The sequence below is a fragment of the Portunus trituberculatus genome, chromosome 2 (assembly GCF_017591435.1).
Source record: "Portunus trituberculatus isolate SZX2019 chromosome 2, ASM1759143v1, whole genome shotgun sequence".
In the NCBI taxonomy this organism is placed as follows: domain Eukaryota; kingdom Metazoa; phylum Arthropoda; class Malacostraca; order Decapoda; family Portunidae; genus Portunus; species Portunus trituberculatus.
Window position 1 is genome coordinate 5,847,134 of NC_059256.1, and position 15,000 is coordinate 5,862,133.

A 15,000-nucleotide genomic window follows, 5' to 3' on the forward strand; every position below is an offset into this window, starting at 1 on the left:
AGAAAGAAATAGAAAAGAGAGAGGATAAGATAAGGAGGAGGAGGAAGGTCAAAAATAAAGAAGGAAGAGAGAGAGAGAGGAATGAAAAAAAAAAAAAAAAAAAAGTAGTTTGGAGAGAGAGAGAGAGAAAACCACCACCACCACCACCAAATAAACACACACACACACACTTAACATTACATCAAAACTCAAAATATGCGTTTTTCTGTTTTTTTTTAATGCATTTTGTGGATAAATGGAGAGATTTGGTATATACATTCCTAAACACATGTACAGCTGAGAGAGAGAGAGAGAGAGAGAGAGAGAGGGGTTACTACAATATTTTCTAGTAATAATGAATTTTTTTCCTTTTTAAATATGACAAGAAATTTGAATAACACACACACACACTCTCTGTCACTCACTCACTCTCTCTCTCTCTCTCATATACACAAATAATAACTTTTTCCATTTTTCTTTCTCACAAAACAAATAGAAAATATATTACCTCTCTCTCTCTCTCTCTCTCTCTCTCATTTACACTCTTATCTCTATTTCTCTTTCTCTTTCCATCTCTCTCTCTCTCTCTCCAATTTCACCTCACTACTCTCTCTCTCTCTCTCTCTCTCTTATTTACACTCATCACTATCCCTTCCTCTTCCGCTCTCCAAATTCACCTCACTACCCCCTCTCTCTCTCTCTCTACCCCACACACACACACACACACACACACACACAGAGACACAAGAACCTAAAAATTACGTCCATACTGATCGCGCAGCTTGTCCCTGGAAGAAAATGCAACAAAGGCCAAAGACAATCCGAGCCCCACAAGACCTCCAGCTGCGCATTTTTTCACCCCAGCTGTTGACTTGTAGAGAAGGCCAGTGAGGGTAGCGGCCGAGACTGTGTTCACGTGGTCCTCTTGGTTGCCTCGGAAGTGGTAGATTAGCCATCCCAGGCCAGAGTACATGAAGGCGACGACTCCGAGTGTGTTTGCCGAGGCCGATCCGCGTTTCATGATGTAGTTGAGAAGTCTGTGGGTGGGGGTTTTAAAGGGGTTTGGTTAGGTTAGGATGGGGTTTGTGGTGGGTTTGAGTGGGTTTGAGTGTTTGTGTGGGTTTAGGTGGGTTTGAGTGTGTTTGTGGTGGGTTTGAGTGGGTTTTGGAAGGTTTGCAGTGGGTTTGAGTGGGTTTTGGATGGGTTTGAGTGGGTTTGTGTGGGTTTGAGTGTGTTTGTGTGAGTTTGAGTGTGTTTGGAAGGTTTGCAGTGTGTTTGAGTGTGTTTGGAAGGTTTGAGTGGGTTTGACTGGGTTTGAGTGGGTTTGGATGGGTATGAGTGTGTTTGGAAGGTTTGCAGTGTGTTTGAGTGTGTTTGGAAGGTTTGCAGTGGGTTTGAGTGTGTTTGTGGCAGGTTTGAGTGGGTTATTGTGTTGTTGTTCTTGTTGGTGGTGGTGGTGGTAGCTATAACTAAACAAACACAAACACACACACACACTTCCGTAACTTCTTCATTAACTTCTGCAACATACATTGGCAGTCCTAGGTTCAAATTTTGTCTGTGTAACACCTCTCCTCTGCTAAACCTCATCTTCTTTGCCAAACACATCAGTCTGAGCCCCTTCTCTGTTCCCTCCTACACTCTCTATTCTCATTTTTCACAGCAGCTGGATGTTGCGTCTATGTGCACAACGATTTAACCTGCTCGTGGTCAAACTTGAGTCTTCCCAGTCTTCCACCAGTCAACAGTCACGTTAACTAAATTCATCTGTGCTGTCTATCTCTCCCCTAACTCTCCTGACTGTAGTAAATTCTTCGACTATTTAATTTCCAAAGAGGAGCAAATTTTGTCTCTCTATCCCTTTCACTGAGATTTCAATGTTCACCACCAGCTTTGACTTTTCTCTCCCTTCACTGGCTATCCTGGTGAGCTAGCCTTCTACTTTGCTATCCTCCACGACCTACAACAACTGGTCCAACTCCCTACTCATATTCCTGACCTCACACGCCATTCTTAATCTCTTCATCTCTAATCTTCTGCTAATGCTGTCACTCTATTGTTCAAAACTTAGTGGTGTTCAATGCCTCAAAATCTCACTTCGTCCCTGTATCAAGTGGACACAGCCTTCCAGCAACACTCAACTGTCTCCCTCTTCCACACTGAATATCCTCGCTCTGTCCTTCACTCATCTTAACTGCAAAACTTCACATCTCATCTCTTGCTAAAACAGTGAGATATGTAGCAGTAGGCAGGGAGCAGTAGTAGTGGTAGTAGTAATAGTAGTAGTAGTGAATTTCCTCAGTTTGTCCTTCACTCATCTTAACTGCAAACTTCACATCTCATCTCTTGCTAAAAACAACTTTTATGACAGTTTTTCTCGCCCCTCCAACTGCTGACTCTATACAAGGGCCTTAATCGTCCCTCTATGGAGTACTCTTGGCATGTTTGAGGGGGTTCCAGTCACACAGTTTTGTTAGATAGGGTGGAATCAAAAGCTTTTCGTCTCATCAACTCCCCTCCTCTGACTGACTGTCTTCAGCTTCTTTCTCACCACAATGTTGCATCTCTTGCTGTCTTTTAGCGCTATTTTCATGCTAACACACACACACACACACACACACACTCACTGGGTCCTCCTGATCTTGCCAGTGTGTCCTGAGGCAGCCGTCTCCATCAGGCCTCGGTACAGCCCATGACCACCGCCCAGCCCTGCTCCCAACAGACACGACCCTGCACCAGGAGATGGGGGAGGGGGGGTTAGGGGTGGTGGTGGTGGTGGTGGAGAAATAAACAAGAATTGGAATAGAATGTCAAAAGTATTCTCTCTCTCTCTCTCTCTCTCTCTAGTAAGTTAAGTTAAAACAGTGGATAACTCTCTCTCTCTCTCTCTCTCTCTCTCTCTCTCTCTCTCTCTCTCTCTCTCTCTCTCTCTCTCTCTCTCTCTCTCTCTCTCTCTCTCTCTCTCTCTCTCTCTCTCTCTCTCTCTCTCTCTCTCTCTCTCTCTCTCTCTCTCTCTCTCTCTCTCTCTCTCTCTTCTCTCTCTCTCTCTCTCTCTCTCTCTCTCTTCCTTCTCTCTCTCTCTCTCTCTTCCTCTCTCCTCTCTCTCTCTCTCTCTCTCTCTCTCTCTTTCCCTCCTCCCTTCTCTCCCTCTCTCTCTCTCTAACCTCCAATCTGTGAGAAGGCCAGTTCAAATCTCCCCCTGCGCTGCGGCTGTCCCTCCAGAGCAATGAACTCCGGCTGTGTGGTCTGCAGGTAGCTCGGGTCAAAATTCAGGTAAGGGGAGAGCTGTGACAGTCCTGGCTTGGAGGTCACTGTGGGGGGAAGGGGGAATGGTTAGCTTAGGTTAGGTTAAAGAGAACATTTGTAAGGTTGAGGTTAGGTTAGGTTTACGTCAAATTGTAAGGTTAGGTTATGTCCAAACAACAGGTGTGTGGTGTGACTGTGTGTGAGTGAGGTGATGCAGCTGTGAGGTGATGCTGCTGTTAAGGTGATGCAGCAGTGTCTGGCCACCACACTGGAGATGCTGCTGTGACACATCTCAAAGCAAGCCAACAATCTTTGACATATGGCAAGTAGATTCACATTGTTCTTACTTCTACAAATAGGACCAAACTAATGTGCTGTACACCTCATCACCATAAACAGCAAAAATAAATAAATAAAGATAAAAAAAAATTAAATAAAACTACAAAATTATTCAACCACAGGACCCACAATGCCCTACTAATTCCCGACGTTGGATATTGCTGGGTTGCCATTGATCGCTGGCTGTTTTAATACGTGACTCGGTATACAGCCAGCCAGCTCGCACGACACACATTCTAAAATTCATATCATAATAAATCTTGAGGTATTGAGTCTTTGTACTGCAAAACATTAATTCCAAGTGTTTATCCTAACATTATCCATATGATCTGGTAATACACACTCTACAAAACTGTTATTATAAGCTTAATACTCACAGTCGCGGTTTCGATGCTCTTGCATTTTTTACTAGTCTCAACTACATATTTGGTGTGAAACATTTTTTCATATAGTTCAACAGAGAGCACTGTTTCTCCTCTAAATATTACAAAGGAATACATTCTGTAATAATCTTGGTAGAGCAACATTTTTGTGGCCAAAGGCATATCAAACCGAAAAGACTAACTGAACTCAGGAACACCGAGTCCTCTCAAAACACCAAAACAACCCCGCAGCTCACGGTTGTTTGGAAGCTCGTGTGGAGTAGGGTGACCAGACGTCCCCGATTTCAGTGTCCTGTCCCCGGTTCTCTGTAACTGAAAGATCACTTGATGCGTAAAAAAAAAAAAAACTACTCCTTTTGATTAAGATAATTATGTCCTTTTATAATTACTCTTTTAGAATGTCAAGAATAAGGAGAAGGCCTTAGTTTTTTATATAGTTTCCGTGAAGACGGTGAAGTGTATAGCGGACACATTTTAACAGCTAATGGGTGTTCGTGATCTCAGATATTTCATCAGGTAAAGATTTTTTTCTTTGCAACTTGGGTAAATAAGGCGAGAGAAACTTTTGATTGCTGGTTTAGAAATGGTACGGATAGTGTCCCGTTTTAGTTTTTCCAGTGCAAAACACTACATGTTTTACCTCCCTGAACTGAAAATGTCCCCGGAATTTGTCTCAGAAATCTGGTCACCCTAGTGTGGAGTGTTCTTAGAGCTGGAACAGAATGCCGGTTTATACATGTGCTGTAGCTGACTGCAATTCTATATCAAAAAAGAAAAACCAAGGCGTGAAAGGATGGACTGTGTTTCCCAGGAAGAAAGACGCGGCTCGAAGAAGATTATGGGAGACACGATGTAAACGAGGCCCGACGTGGAGAGCTACCAAGGACCATGCTATCTGCTCAAAGCACTTCATAGATTGGTGCAAAGGACCGTCAGCATCGCATCCAGACCCTGAACTGTTTGCCTATAACCGGTGGGGAGCAGGTAGAAACCTGCTTGATGTTGTTTACATACGGAACGGACAATCTTTCACTGAAGTCATACAAGGATTTTGCATCAAAACATCGTGTTTATTTGATATTCGTCACATTTTCTGGATTTGATTGCTAATTAATTAACTTGAACCAATGAAATGTGCTTGCTTACTGAAAATAATGTAATTCACTCAAGCTGATGAAGTGTCCCAAAACTGCGACCATGAACCAAGCATTTTTGGCTCGTTTTGCCATATTACGTTCTCTGTGCTTGGTGAAGCTGATTAGAGATGTTCCTAATAATTAATTACTTAGTTTGATAGCACATATATGACGTAAATTTTTTTTTCCAGCATACCGAGTTGAATGTGCTAAATTAAGTTATCTGGCGAATCTGGCAGCTTTTCAGCACTTTCCGACGCCGGCAATTAGCATGGCATTGTGGGTACTGTGGGGTTTGTGGTGTATATAAATGAGAGCCATCCAGGCCGATAGTGACGCACAACAGCACCACAAATCACAGACCAACTTCTATAGGGGTCCAATAGGATGTTAGGTTAGGTTAGGTTGGATTAGTAACAAAGCAGTGTCTGGCTGGATAGTTTACAGTTAATCGTCAAATAATTCTTTAGGTTTTCATTTTTACTTATTTAATTTAATTCTGGCATTTTATTCAGCTATATATTTTCCTAATAGTTGCATTTTTCCCTTACATTTCTTTATTATAAACTGGTGCATTTTAGCTTTCCCTAGACAAAAGCCCTGTTTTCTGTGGTGGTGGGGGCTGGTGTTGTGTAGGGAGGGGAGGGGAGGTGGTGACACATGAACCCCAGTCTTCTCTCTGGTGTTATTTCTATTCATCCTGTGTTATTTCCATTTCCTCCATTCATTATCCAGTTTCCCTTCTCTCATTCATTATCCAGTTCTCCTTCTATCTCCTATGCGCACGTCATCTTTGCTTTCTCCTACACGTGCCACCACTGACCTATGTGGAGGAGATGGGGTGGGGGGGGTTGAGCCGGGAAGCTAAGGGGTGAAGGGGGTGAGCCGGGAAGCCTAGGGGTGGGGAGCAGGACGTGATTATTAAGACACTGACAAAAAAAATATTAATAACCTTTCAGTGTGTTGTGAATTCCACCTCTCACAACAACCACTGGGTATAAATTGTACCCCTGGGAATTAACACCACCCACCATGTCTCATTACCCCCTGTGAGCTCCGCGGGGCAATACAATGTTACGTAATGCAACACAAGGCTGTCTGCACCACCACCACCACCACCACCACCGCTATACTTACGAGGAACATTCATGCCGGGGTCTGAGGCGCCATAGGACGGGTTCACCAGCCCTAATATGCCTCCACTGCGGTTGTCCATGGCCATTGTGGTGCGGGAGTGTGGTGCTGTGGTGCTGTGGCGGTGTGGTGAACGTCCTGCCCTGGTGGAGCTGCTGGTGCTGCTGGTTGGGACTCGGGGGGGGGCAGTACACGGCGCACTTTCTGACTTCACAACGGGGTAACAAATATTATTTTCCCTTTTTTTACTAGTGATAAACTGAATATGTAAGAAATTAAAGCTGTGAATTTATTGGCATGTTTTTTTTTATTGTATTTTGAATGGGTTTCAGTATATATTAGGATGACTAGCCTGTGGGGGAGCAAATATTTATTTTCCTTTTTTTTTTTACTAAATTTATAAAAATGAAAGGTATAAATTAATTTCTTAGTTTTTATTACATTTCAGATGAATGTTGTGTGTGTTTTTTGTGAATATTGCGATGTCTCTCTCTCTCTCTCTCTCTCTCTCCTTCTCTCTCTTCTCCATTCTTCTCTCTCCTTTCCTTTCTCCCTTCTCCATATCTCCCTCTCCTCCTTCCTTCTCCCTCTCCCTTGCCTTGGGGAAAGCGAATATTTTTTTCCCCTTTTCTCAAGATAATGATGAACGAAATATATTAAAATGAAAGATATAAACTTATTTGTATGTTTTTATTGTAGTTTGAATGAGTGTTATGTGTTTTTGTGTGTGTGTGTGTGTGTGTGTGTGTGTTATAATGTGTGCAGTGGTAATTGGTGTGCCATGAGCTGGGTCTCGGTCTGGGTCCAGCGGCAAGGCCTATCTTTTTCATCTTGTACCTTCCTTCCTTAACACCTTTCAATAAATGTGTGTGTGTAACATGGTGGCAAGTTGTTTTCCTTTTTGAGAGATGGTCTGTGTGAGTTGGCTGTGTCTGGTGTCACTATCGGTGTTGGCCTGACGCTGGATTAACAACAGTGGACAGACATAGTAGTAATCTGGTTTGACTCAGCTAAAGCACTACATGGTACTGTTTGCCATCCAATGTTACTTGACAAGCTTAACAAACTGCTCTGTGTTACTTGTCCTAAACTGAACTGGATGAGTAGACTGACTCACTTTGTGCATGACAGAACATTGAGTCATTCAGTTGCTGGCTCTACTAGTAAGTGTAGTGTAGTGTAAGTCAGTACTACTTGTACGTACTAGTACTCTTCAGTGGTGTACCCCAGGGTACAGTCTGTCCTGCTGGGTCCTTGGTTAGCCATCACACACAAGTTGGATGTCCCTCAGTTGGTCCTCTTGGCAACATTGATAACCTGATCCTGGTTTGCAATCACAAAGATATGGCTCCCATCCTTGGTGCATCCTTTGCCTCAGTTTACACCACACCATCTGGACTTCCACAGTTTCCACATCAGATTCATGATGGATCCCTTCACCAAATCCATTTTACAGTCAGTCACATTTTACAAACACTGAACAACATGGATATGTCTTCTGGAATGGGGCAGGGCTTTCTACAGCCACCAACACTAAAAAAAACTGTGCCAAGAAATTGTACGAGATCTTTTCACTGTCTATTACCACCAGTCAAATTCCTGTTATTTGGAAGAAATCTACTAAAGCTAGTTCCAATATTTAAAAAGGCCTTAAATCATCTCTCTTTATAAAGCCTTACAATGTGTCCACTATATTGCAAGATATTACTACAGCTAACAAATAAAACAAATGTCAATTACTCGTCAGTTCTTTGCAGATGACTTGAAGCTTTAATTGTTTCCGGTTTGAGCATGGCAATGACAATGACAATGGCAATGGATGTATCTGTTGCTGCCAGAGGGACACACACACACCAGTAACCAGTTCCTGTGGTGTTGAGGTGACTGTAGATTTATTTATTTTTATCATTATTATATATATGGAGGAGAAAGCCAGCCAAGGGCAAAAAATAAAATAAAATGAAATATTAAAAAAAAGGCCCACTTGATTGGTGACTCTAAAAGTGGTAAAGCGTTGGAGTGTCCGAGTGTGGCTCAGCGGCTCATAAGGACTGTGTAGTCTGTCCAGGGTGGTCTTCACCAAGCTGATGCCATTTAATGTTGGGCAATATTTCATAACCAATCTTGCATTCGTCCTGAGAAGCTGTCTGTGTTGGCACTCGGGGACACACTCAAACGGCTCCACTGAAGAGATTAAGACAGAAACAACATTAAATTTCTGGAAAAGTTGATCTGTAGACAGGACACTATGAGCCTCACTCCAGCCATGTAATAAAGCACCAAGTAAATATTAAATCTAGCTGGATGCACTGATAAAATGGCCTGAACACCACCTCAAACTTGGCGCCTAAAATAAAATACAAATGCACCTCAAACTCGGCCATTGTCAAGCGAGAGATCAAGACAACAGCAGCTCAGGAGGGGTGGCGGCGGGTTTCCTTCACTTTTGAGCATTTTTTCAGCGTGCTGTGTGTTGTATCTTGGCTGTGACAATGGAGAATGTGCCAAAAGACCTGAGGAACCTGCGAGCATGTCTGGTGTGCTCGCTGGTCAAGGTGAGAAAGAGAAAGAGAGAGAGAGAATGAAGTAAATCTGGGACACATTTTTTTTAATCGAGTTTTGTGTACCATTAGACCATTTTATTGACATTAGCAAGGGTGTATGGAAGGCATAAGATTAATGGCCATATTCTCCACCATTTTAACCCCCCACATGAGTTTGTGAAGCTGTGGAAAATCACCAAATAGTCACCACAATGAATAGGGAAATGTGTCATGCTACTGAAGGGGTTAAATGCACTTTCATATCGGGGTTAATTAGTGATCTAGTTCTATATAAATGTGTCTTGTGTTTGGATAGTAGTAGTAGTAGTAGTAGTAGTAGTAGTAGTAGATGTTTTTAGCACGACAAATTGTGAAGACTGGCCATTTATCTTTTGACCTCCATAAACCCTTCCTAATGTCAATGAAATCGTCAAAAAATGCCCAATCCCAGTATTGAAGAGGTTAAAAATAGCTAGTCGTATTAGTAGTAGTAATAGTAGTAGTAGTAGTAGTGGGTTGGTTAGGTTAGGTGAGGTCTTTGGCTGGTATTTTGCACACCTTCCTTGCATTAGTTATCAATGAGGTCAAAGTTACTGATAGTTTGGGACAGTCGTAACTTCAGTGATCGTTTTAAGACATTGGTAAAGGTTAGGTTGGGTTAAGACAGTCGTAATTTAAGATTAGGTTTAGTTAGTTATAACAGTGATAGTTTAAGACAGGTAGTTTGAAGGTTAGGTTAGGTTAGGTTAAATTAAAATAGTGATAGTTTAAGACAGGTAGTTTGAAGATTAGGTTAGGTTAGGTTAAGTTAAAATAGTGATAGTTTAAGACCAGCTAGTTTGAAGGTTAGGTTCGCTTAGGTTAAATTAAAATAGTGATAGTTTAAGACAGGTAGTTTGAAGGTTAGGTAAGCTTAGGTTAGGTTTGGCAAGAGAGTGATAGTTTGAGCCACAGTGGTACAACGGAACCATGCGTGCTTTGGGGTCCGAGTGGTCATCAAGCTCACGGGTTTTGGGTTTGAATCCTGTCCACGGTCCGAGTGTAGGTTGGGCTTCCTCACTCAGGGCAACGGTTTCCTAGCGGGTGGGGTTTGAGATAGTAGGTACCCCTTAAAAGTCCCCCCTTAGCCCATACATCCCCCAAAAAAGCCCACAAGGTAGAAATAGAAAGAAGAAAGAAAGAAAGAAAAATATACAGGCCAACTCCGGATAATGAACATTTATACAACGAATTTTTGCCGCAAGGAATGTTTTGTTTCATTAATCACACAACAAACACCGATTTAATTGTTCATTTATCTATTATTGGAAGCTGACCCATTTGTTATGCCTGTATTGTTAGTTTTATGGTTAGTTTAGGGTAAGTTAGGTTAGGTTAGGTTAGGTTAGTTAAGATGGTGATAGTTCAAGAGATAAGTAAGTAGTTTCAAGGTTAGGTTAGGTTAGGTTAGTTAAGTTAAGTTGAGATTGTTACTTTAAAGGTTAGGTTAGGTTAGGTTAAGTTAAGTTGAGACTGTTACTTTAAAGGTTTGGTTAGGTTAGGTTAGGTTAAGTTAAGTTGAGACTGTTACTTTAAAGGTTTGGTTAGGTTAGGTTAGGTTAGGTTAAGTTGAGATTGTTACTTTAAAGGTTTGGTTAGGTTAGGTTAGGTTAGGTTAGGTTAAGTTGAGATTGTTACTTTAAAGGTTTGGTTAGGTTAGGTTAGGTTAGGTTAAGTTGAGATTGTTACTTTAAAGGTTAGGTTAGGTTAGGTTAAGTTGAGTTGAGACTGTTACTTTAAAGGTTTGGTTAGGTTAGGTTAGGTTAAGTTAAGTTGAGACTGTTACTTTAAAGGTTTGGTTAGGTTAGGTTAGGTTAGGTTAAGTTGAGACTGTTACTTTAAAGGTTAGGTTAGGTTAAGTTGAGATTGTTACTTTAAAGGTTAGGTTAGGTTAGGTTAGGTTAAGTTGAGACTGTTACTTTAAAGGTTTGGTTAGGTTAGGTTAGGTTAGGTTAGGTTAGGTTAAGTTGAGACTGTTACTTTAAAGGTTTGGTTTGGTTAGGTTAGGTTAGGTTAGGTTAGGTTAAGTTGAGACTGTTACTTTAAAGGTTTGGTTAGGTTAGGTTAGGTTAAGTTGAGACTGTTACTTTAAAGGTTAGGTCAGGTTACTTAAGACTGATAATTTGAGACATTGGTAGTTTGAATAGGTTAAGTTACGTTGAAGTAAAGACAGTCGTAATTCAAAGGTTCAGTTAGTTAAGACTGCGTTGAAGTAAAGACAGTCGTAATTCAAAGGTTCAGTTAGTTAAGACTGGTAGTTTAGGACATTAATAGTTTCAAGGTTAGGTTACTAAAAGAGGGCAGTAGTTTAACCCCTTGCCTGGTATTTGGTCCGCCTTTCCTGAGTTGTTTGTCACAGTGACTTGTTCCAAACCTGCATTCAATCTGAACTTGGTAGAAATTGTGAAATATGAATGTAAAATATTTTCTCATCTTTTTATCAATCCATCTATTTATTTTTTTGTTTTTTTGGGTTTTGTTCAATAGTAAGAGAAAAACACACTAATATCTCTCTCTCTCTCTCTCTCTCTCTCTCTCTCTCTCTCTCTCTCTCTCTCTCTCTCTCTCTCAACAGACAGTGGAAATGTTTGAGACAGACGGCTGTGACAATTGTGATGAATTTCTGAGGATGAAAGGAAATCGGGACAACGTATTCGACTGTACCTCTTCTAACTTTGATGGGTGAGTGTATGTAACCTTACCGTACCTAACTGATGGGTGACTGGCTGTAACCTAACCTAACCTTACCAAACCAAACCAAACCTAACCTAACCTACCTCTTCTAACTTTGATGGGTGAGTGTATGTAACCTTACCGTACCTAACTGATGGGTGACTGGCTGTAACCTAACCTAACCTAACCTAACCTAACTTAACCTAACCTTACCAAACCTAACCTAGCTCTTCTAACTTTGATGGGTGAGTGTATGTAACCTTACCGTACCTAACTGATGGGTGACTGGCTGTAACCTAACCTAACCTAACCTAACCTAACCTAACCTACCTCTTCTAACTTTGATGGGTGAGTGTATGTAACCTTACCGTACCTAACTGGTGGGTGACTGGCTGTAACCTAACCTACCTCTTCTAACTTTGATGGGTGAGTGTATGTAACCTTACCGTACCTAACTGATGGGTGACTGGCTGTAACCTAACCTAACCTAACCTAACTTAACATACAAAGACTTACTCTCTTAAGGACCCAGTATTCGTCTGTGTGTGTGTGTGTGTGTGTGTGTGTGTGTGTGTGTGTGTGTGTGTGTGTGTGTGTGTGTGTGTGTGTGTGTGTGTGTGTGCTAATAAAGATTATTTTTGCAGGTTTATAGCGCTAATGAGCCCAAAGGATAGCTGGGTGGCCCGCTGGCAACGCATAAGTGAGTATTGTAGTAGTAGTAGTAGTAGTAGTAGTAGTAGTGTTATTATTATTATTATTATTATTATTTTATTTTTCTTATTACTATTTTACTCTCTCTCTCTCTCTCTCTCTCTCTCTCTCTCTCTCTCTCTCTCTCTCTCTCTCTCTCTCTCTCTCTCTCTCTCTCTCTCTCTCTCTCTCTCTCTCTCCCTATCTGCCTCATACACACTCCCCTTCTCTTTCTCTCTCCCTCACATCCCTCCCCCCTTCTCTCTGCCTCTGCCTTCCCTCCCTGCCTCACAGTGTCTGCCTCGCCCTACAGATAAGTGTGTCCAAGGAATCTACGCCATTAGCATCACAGGACGTCTTCCTTACAACGTGGTGAAGGAGATGAAGACTAGAGGTTTTAGATATAGAACACGCGATATGACCAAGCTGTAGTGAGAGAGAGAGAGAGAGAGAGAGAGAGAGAGAGAGAGTGTTTTCATGTTCAAATAAAGTGTTTGACTATTTCAAATTTTGCTTTTCCCCATAAAATAATAATAATAATAATAATAATAATAGAAAATGTAATAGAAACTCACTAACAATGGTACACGATGAAGAACAACAACAACAACAACAATAATAATAATAATAATAATCTAACATTCTCACACCTAACCTCAAACACCTCCACTATTTCAAAACGCTTTACTTAAATTGACGAGTTTTTTAAGAGTGTTTTTACAGTTCTAGAGGCAGACTGACAAGATTTCTGCATTATTAACTGGAGAAACACTCTTTAAAAACCCACCAGTCATTTCTGCGGCCTTGGAAAACAGTCGTTGGAAGAAAATGAAGTGTTTTTAAGAGTGTTTTTACAGTTCTAGAGGCAGACTGACAAGATTTCTGTATTGTTAACTGGAGAAACACTCTTTAAAAACCCGCCAGTCATTTCTGCGGCCTTGGAAAACAGTCGTTGGAAGAAAATGAAGTGTTTTTAAGAGTGTTTTTACAGTTCTAGAGGCAAAGTGACAAGATTTCTGCATTATTAACTGGAAAAACACACTGTAAAAACCCCGCCAGTCATCTCTGTGGCCTTGGAAAACAGTCGGTGAGGAAACAAAGGGTTTCTAAATACGAGCATAAAATCACACAACTGACCGTTTCCAGCTGAGTTACCACCGGGGCCCAGTTGCTGCCCGTTGAAGGGAAACAGTCGCTGGTGTTCAACTGTCTGCTTCACCTGCAACCTGTCCAAACATCAGAAGGATAATAGTAATGGCAATAAAGATGATTAATAATGATAATGATGAGTAACAGTGACGTGAATGATTAAATATGGAAGAGGAGGAAGGAGAAAGGGAGATAAAGAAAGGAAGGAGAAAGAGAGAGAGAGAGAGGCAGGCCATTAATCTTCTGCTCTCCATACACCCTTGCTAATGTCAATAAAATGGTCTAATGGTACACAAAACTCGTAGTAAAAATGTGTCCCAGTACTGAAGGGGTTAAAATAGTGAAGACTGTGGCCATTAATCTTGTGCCCTCCATACACCCTTGCTAATGTCAATAAAATGGTCTAATGGTACACAAAACTCAAGGTAAAAATGTGTCCCAGTACTGAAGGGGTTAAAATAGTGAAGACTGTGGCCATTAATCTTGTGCCCTCCATACACCCTTGCTAATGTCAATAAAATGGTCTAATGGTACACAAAACTCAAGGTAAAAATGTGTCCCAGTACTGAAGGGTTTAAAATAGTGAAGACTGTGGCCATTAATCTTGTGCCCTCCATACACCCTTGCTAATGTCAATAAAATGGTCTAATGGTACACAAAACTCAAGGTAAAAATGTGTCCCAGTACTGAAGGGGTTAAAATAGTGAAGACTGTGGCCATTAATCTTGTGCCCTCCATACACCCTTGCTAATGTCAATAAAATGGTCTAATGGTACACAAATCTCAAGGTAAAAATGTGTCCCAGTACTGAAGGGGTTAAAATAGTGAAGACTGTGGCCATTAATCTTGTGCCCTCCATACACCCTTGCTAATGTCAATAAAATGGTCTAATGGTACACAAAACTCAAGGTAAAAATGTGTCCCAGTACTGAAGGGGTTAAAATAGTGAAGACTGTGGCCATTAATCTTGTGCCCTCCATACACCCTTGCTAATGTCAATAAAATGGTCTAATGGTACACAAAACTCAAGGTAAAAATGTGTCCCAGTACTGAAGGGGTTAAAATAGTGAAGACTGTGGCCATTAATCTTGTGCCCTCCATACACCCTTGCTAATGTCAATAAAATGGTCTAATGGTACACAAAACTCAAGGTAAAAATGTGTCCCAGTACTGAAGGGGTTAAAATAGTGAAGACTGTGGCCATTAATCTTGTGCCCTCCATACACCCTTGCTAATGTCAATAAAATGGTCTAATGGTACACAAAACTCAAGGTAAAAATGTGTCCCAGTACTGAAGGGGATCAAAAATAGATTCTAAACAGTTCGCGGGAAGGTGACAATAACTCTACGGAGAAAGGGTGCCAGATTTCACTAACTCGCTCAAATTTTCAAGCTTCTATTTCTCGTACTAATATGTTCTGTAATTCTTGATTCATTTACTTTGAGATCGGTGTAAGTAATAATAAAAAACAATAACAAAAGAAAGGTGTTTTTTTATTGTGTTAACCTATAAAGTTATGTGTATTTATCCCCTTCAGTACTGGGACACATTTTTGCTACGAGTTTTGTGTACCATTAGACATTTTATCGACATTAGCAAGGGTGTATGGAAGGCACAAGATTAATGGCCACAGTCTTCACTATTTTAACCTCTTCAGTACTGGGACACATTTTTACCTTGAGTTTTGT

At 41.1% G+C, this 15,000-nt stretch overlaps 3 protein-coding genes across 5 annotated transcripts in view; 1 reads left to right on the forward strand and 2 right to left on the reverse strand.

Moving 5' to 3' along the window:
* Window positions 1-196: 196 nt before the first annotated feature.
* On the reverse strand, window positions 197-6,414 carry LOC123503752 (mitochondrial import inner membrane translocase subunit Tim23-like). 3 transcript variants are annotated; one of them, XR_006674602.1, is made up of 6 exons: window positions 6,221-6,414; window positions 3,144-3,290; window positions 2,607-2,709; window positions 686-1,016; window positions 488-509; window positions 197-421 (listed from the first exon to the last, which is right to left on the reverse strand). XR_006674602.1 is itself a non-coding variant. In XM_045253757.1 (5 exons), exons 1-4 carry the CDS (start codon window positions 6,303-6,305, stop codon window positions 731-733), a joined length of 621 nt encoding a protein of 206 aa, XP_045109692.1. In that variant the 5' UTR covers window positions 6,306-6,414; the 3' UTR covers window positions 197-389; window positions 686-730. The 3 variants fall into 3 exon arrangements, 2 of the variants coding, with proteins under 2 accessions (XP_045109692.1, XP_045109698.1); XM_045253757.1 differs by lacking the exon at window positions 488-509 and having other exon boundaries at window positions 197-389; XM_045253763.1 differs by lacking the exons at window positions 197-421; window positions 488-509 and adding an exon at window positions 4,184-4,259 and having other exon boundaries at window positions 602-1,016; window positions 6,221-6,363.
* A 1,723-nt stretch (window positions 6,415-8,137) lies between these two features.
* Window positions 8,138-15,000, reverse strand: part of LOC123503721 (transmembrane protein 164-like) — a 46,948-nt gene continuing 40,085 nt past the window's right edge. Inside the window, exons 8-9 of the mRNA XM_045253724.1 lie at window positions 13,300-13,388; window positions 8,138-8,401 (exon numbers count right to left, since the gene is read on the reverse strand). Of these exons, the coding sequence (XP_045109659.1) occupies window positions 13,378-13,388 (11 nt within the window). The 3' untranslated portion in view covers window positions 8,138-8,401; window positions 13,300-13,377. The remainder of the gene's footprint in view (window positions 8,402-13,299; window positions 13,389-15,000) is intronic.
* On the forward strand, window positions 8,399-12,619 carry LOC123503766 (transcription elongation factor SPT4-A-like). Its single transcript, XM_045253771.1, has 4 exons — window positions 8,399-8,772; window positions 11,375-11,481; window positions 12,117-12,172; window positions 12,476-12,619. Exons 1-4 carry the CDS (start codon window positions 8,710-8,712, stop codon window positions 12,592-12,594), a joined length of 345 nt encoding a protein of 114 aa, XP_045109706.1. The 5' UTR covers window positions 8,399-8,709; the 3' UTR covers window positions 12,595-12,619.

What these genes read in the sequence shown, in the direction of transcription:
- LOC123503752 (XM_045253757.1), bottom strand. Translation starts at nt 6,305, where the DNA reads ATGGCCATGGACAACCGCAGTGGAGGCATATTAGGGCTGGTGAACCCG. An exon ending in GGCCTTCTCACAGATTGGAG is followed by an intron (nt 2,710 to 3,143) that starts GTTAGAGAGAGA and finishes CTCCTGGTGCAG; the next exon opens with GGTCGTGTCTGTTGGGAGCA. An exon ending in GGCAAGATCAGGAGGACCCA is followed by an intron (nt 1,017 to 2,606) that starts GTGAGTGTGTGT and finishes CCCCACCCACAG; the next exon opens with ACTTCTCAACTACATCATGA.
- LOC123503766 (XM_045253771.1), top strand. Translation starts at nt 8,710, where the DNA reads ATGGAGAATGTGCCAAAAGACCTGAGGAACCTGCGAGCATGTCTGGTG. An exon ending in ACCTCTTCTAACTTTGATGG is followed by an intron (nt 11,482 to 12,116) that starts GTGAGTGTATGT and finishes TTATTTTTGCAG; the next exon opens with GTTTATAGCGCTAATGAGCC. An exon ending in GGCCCGCTGGCAACGCATAA is followed by an intron (nt 12,173 to 12,475) that starts GTGAGTATTGTA and finishes CTCGCCCTACAG; the next exon opens with ATAAGTGTGTCCAAGGAATC.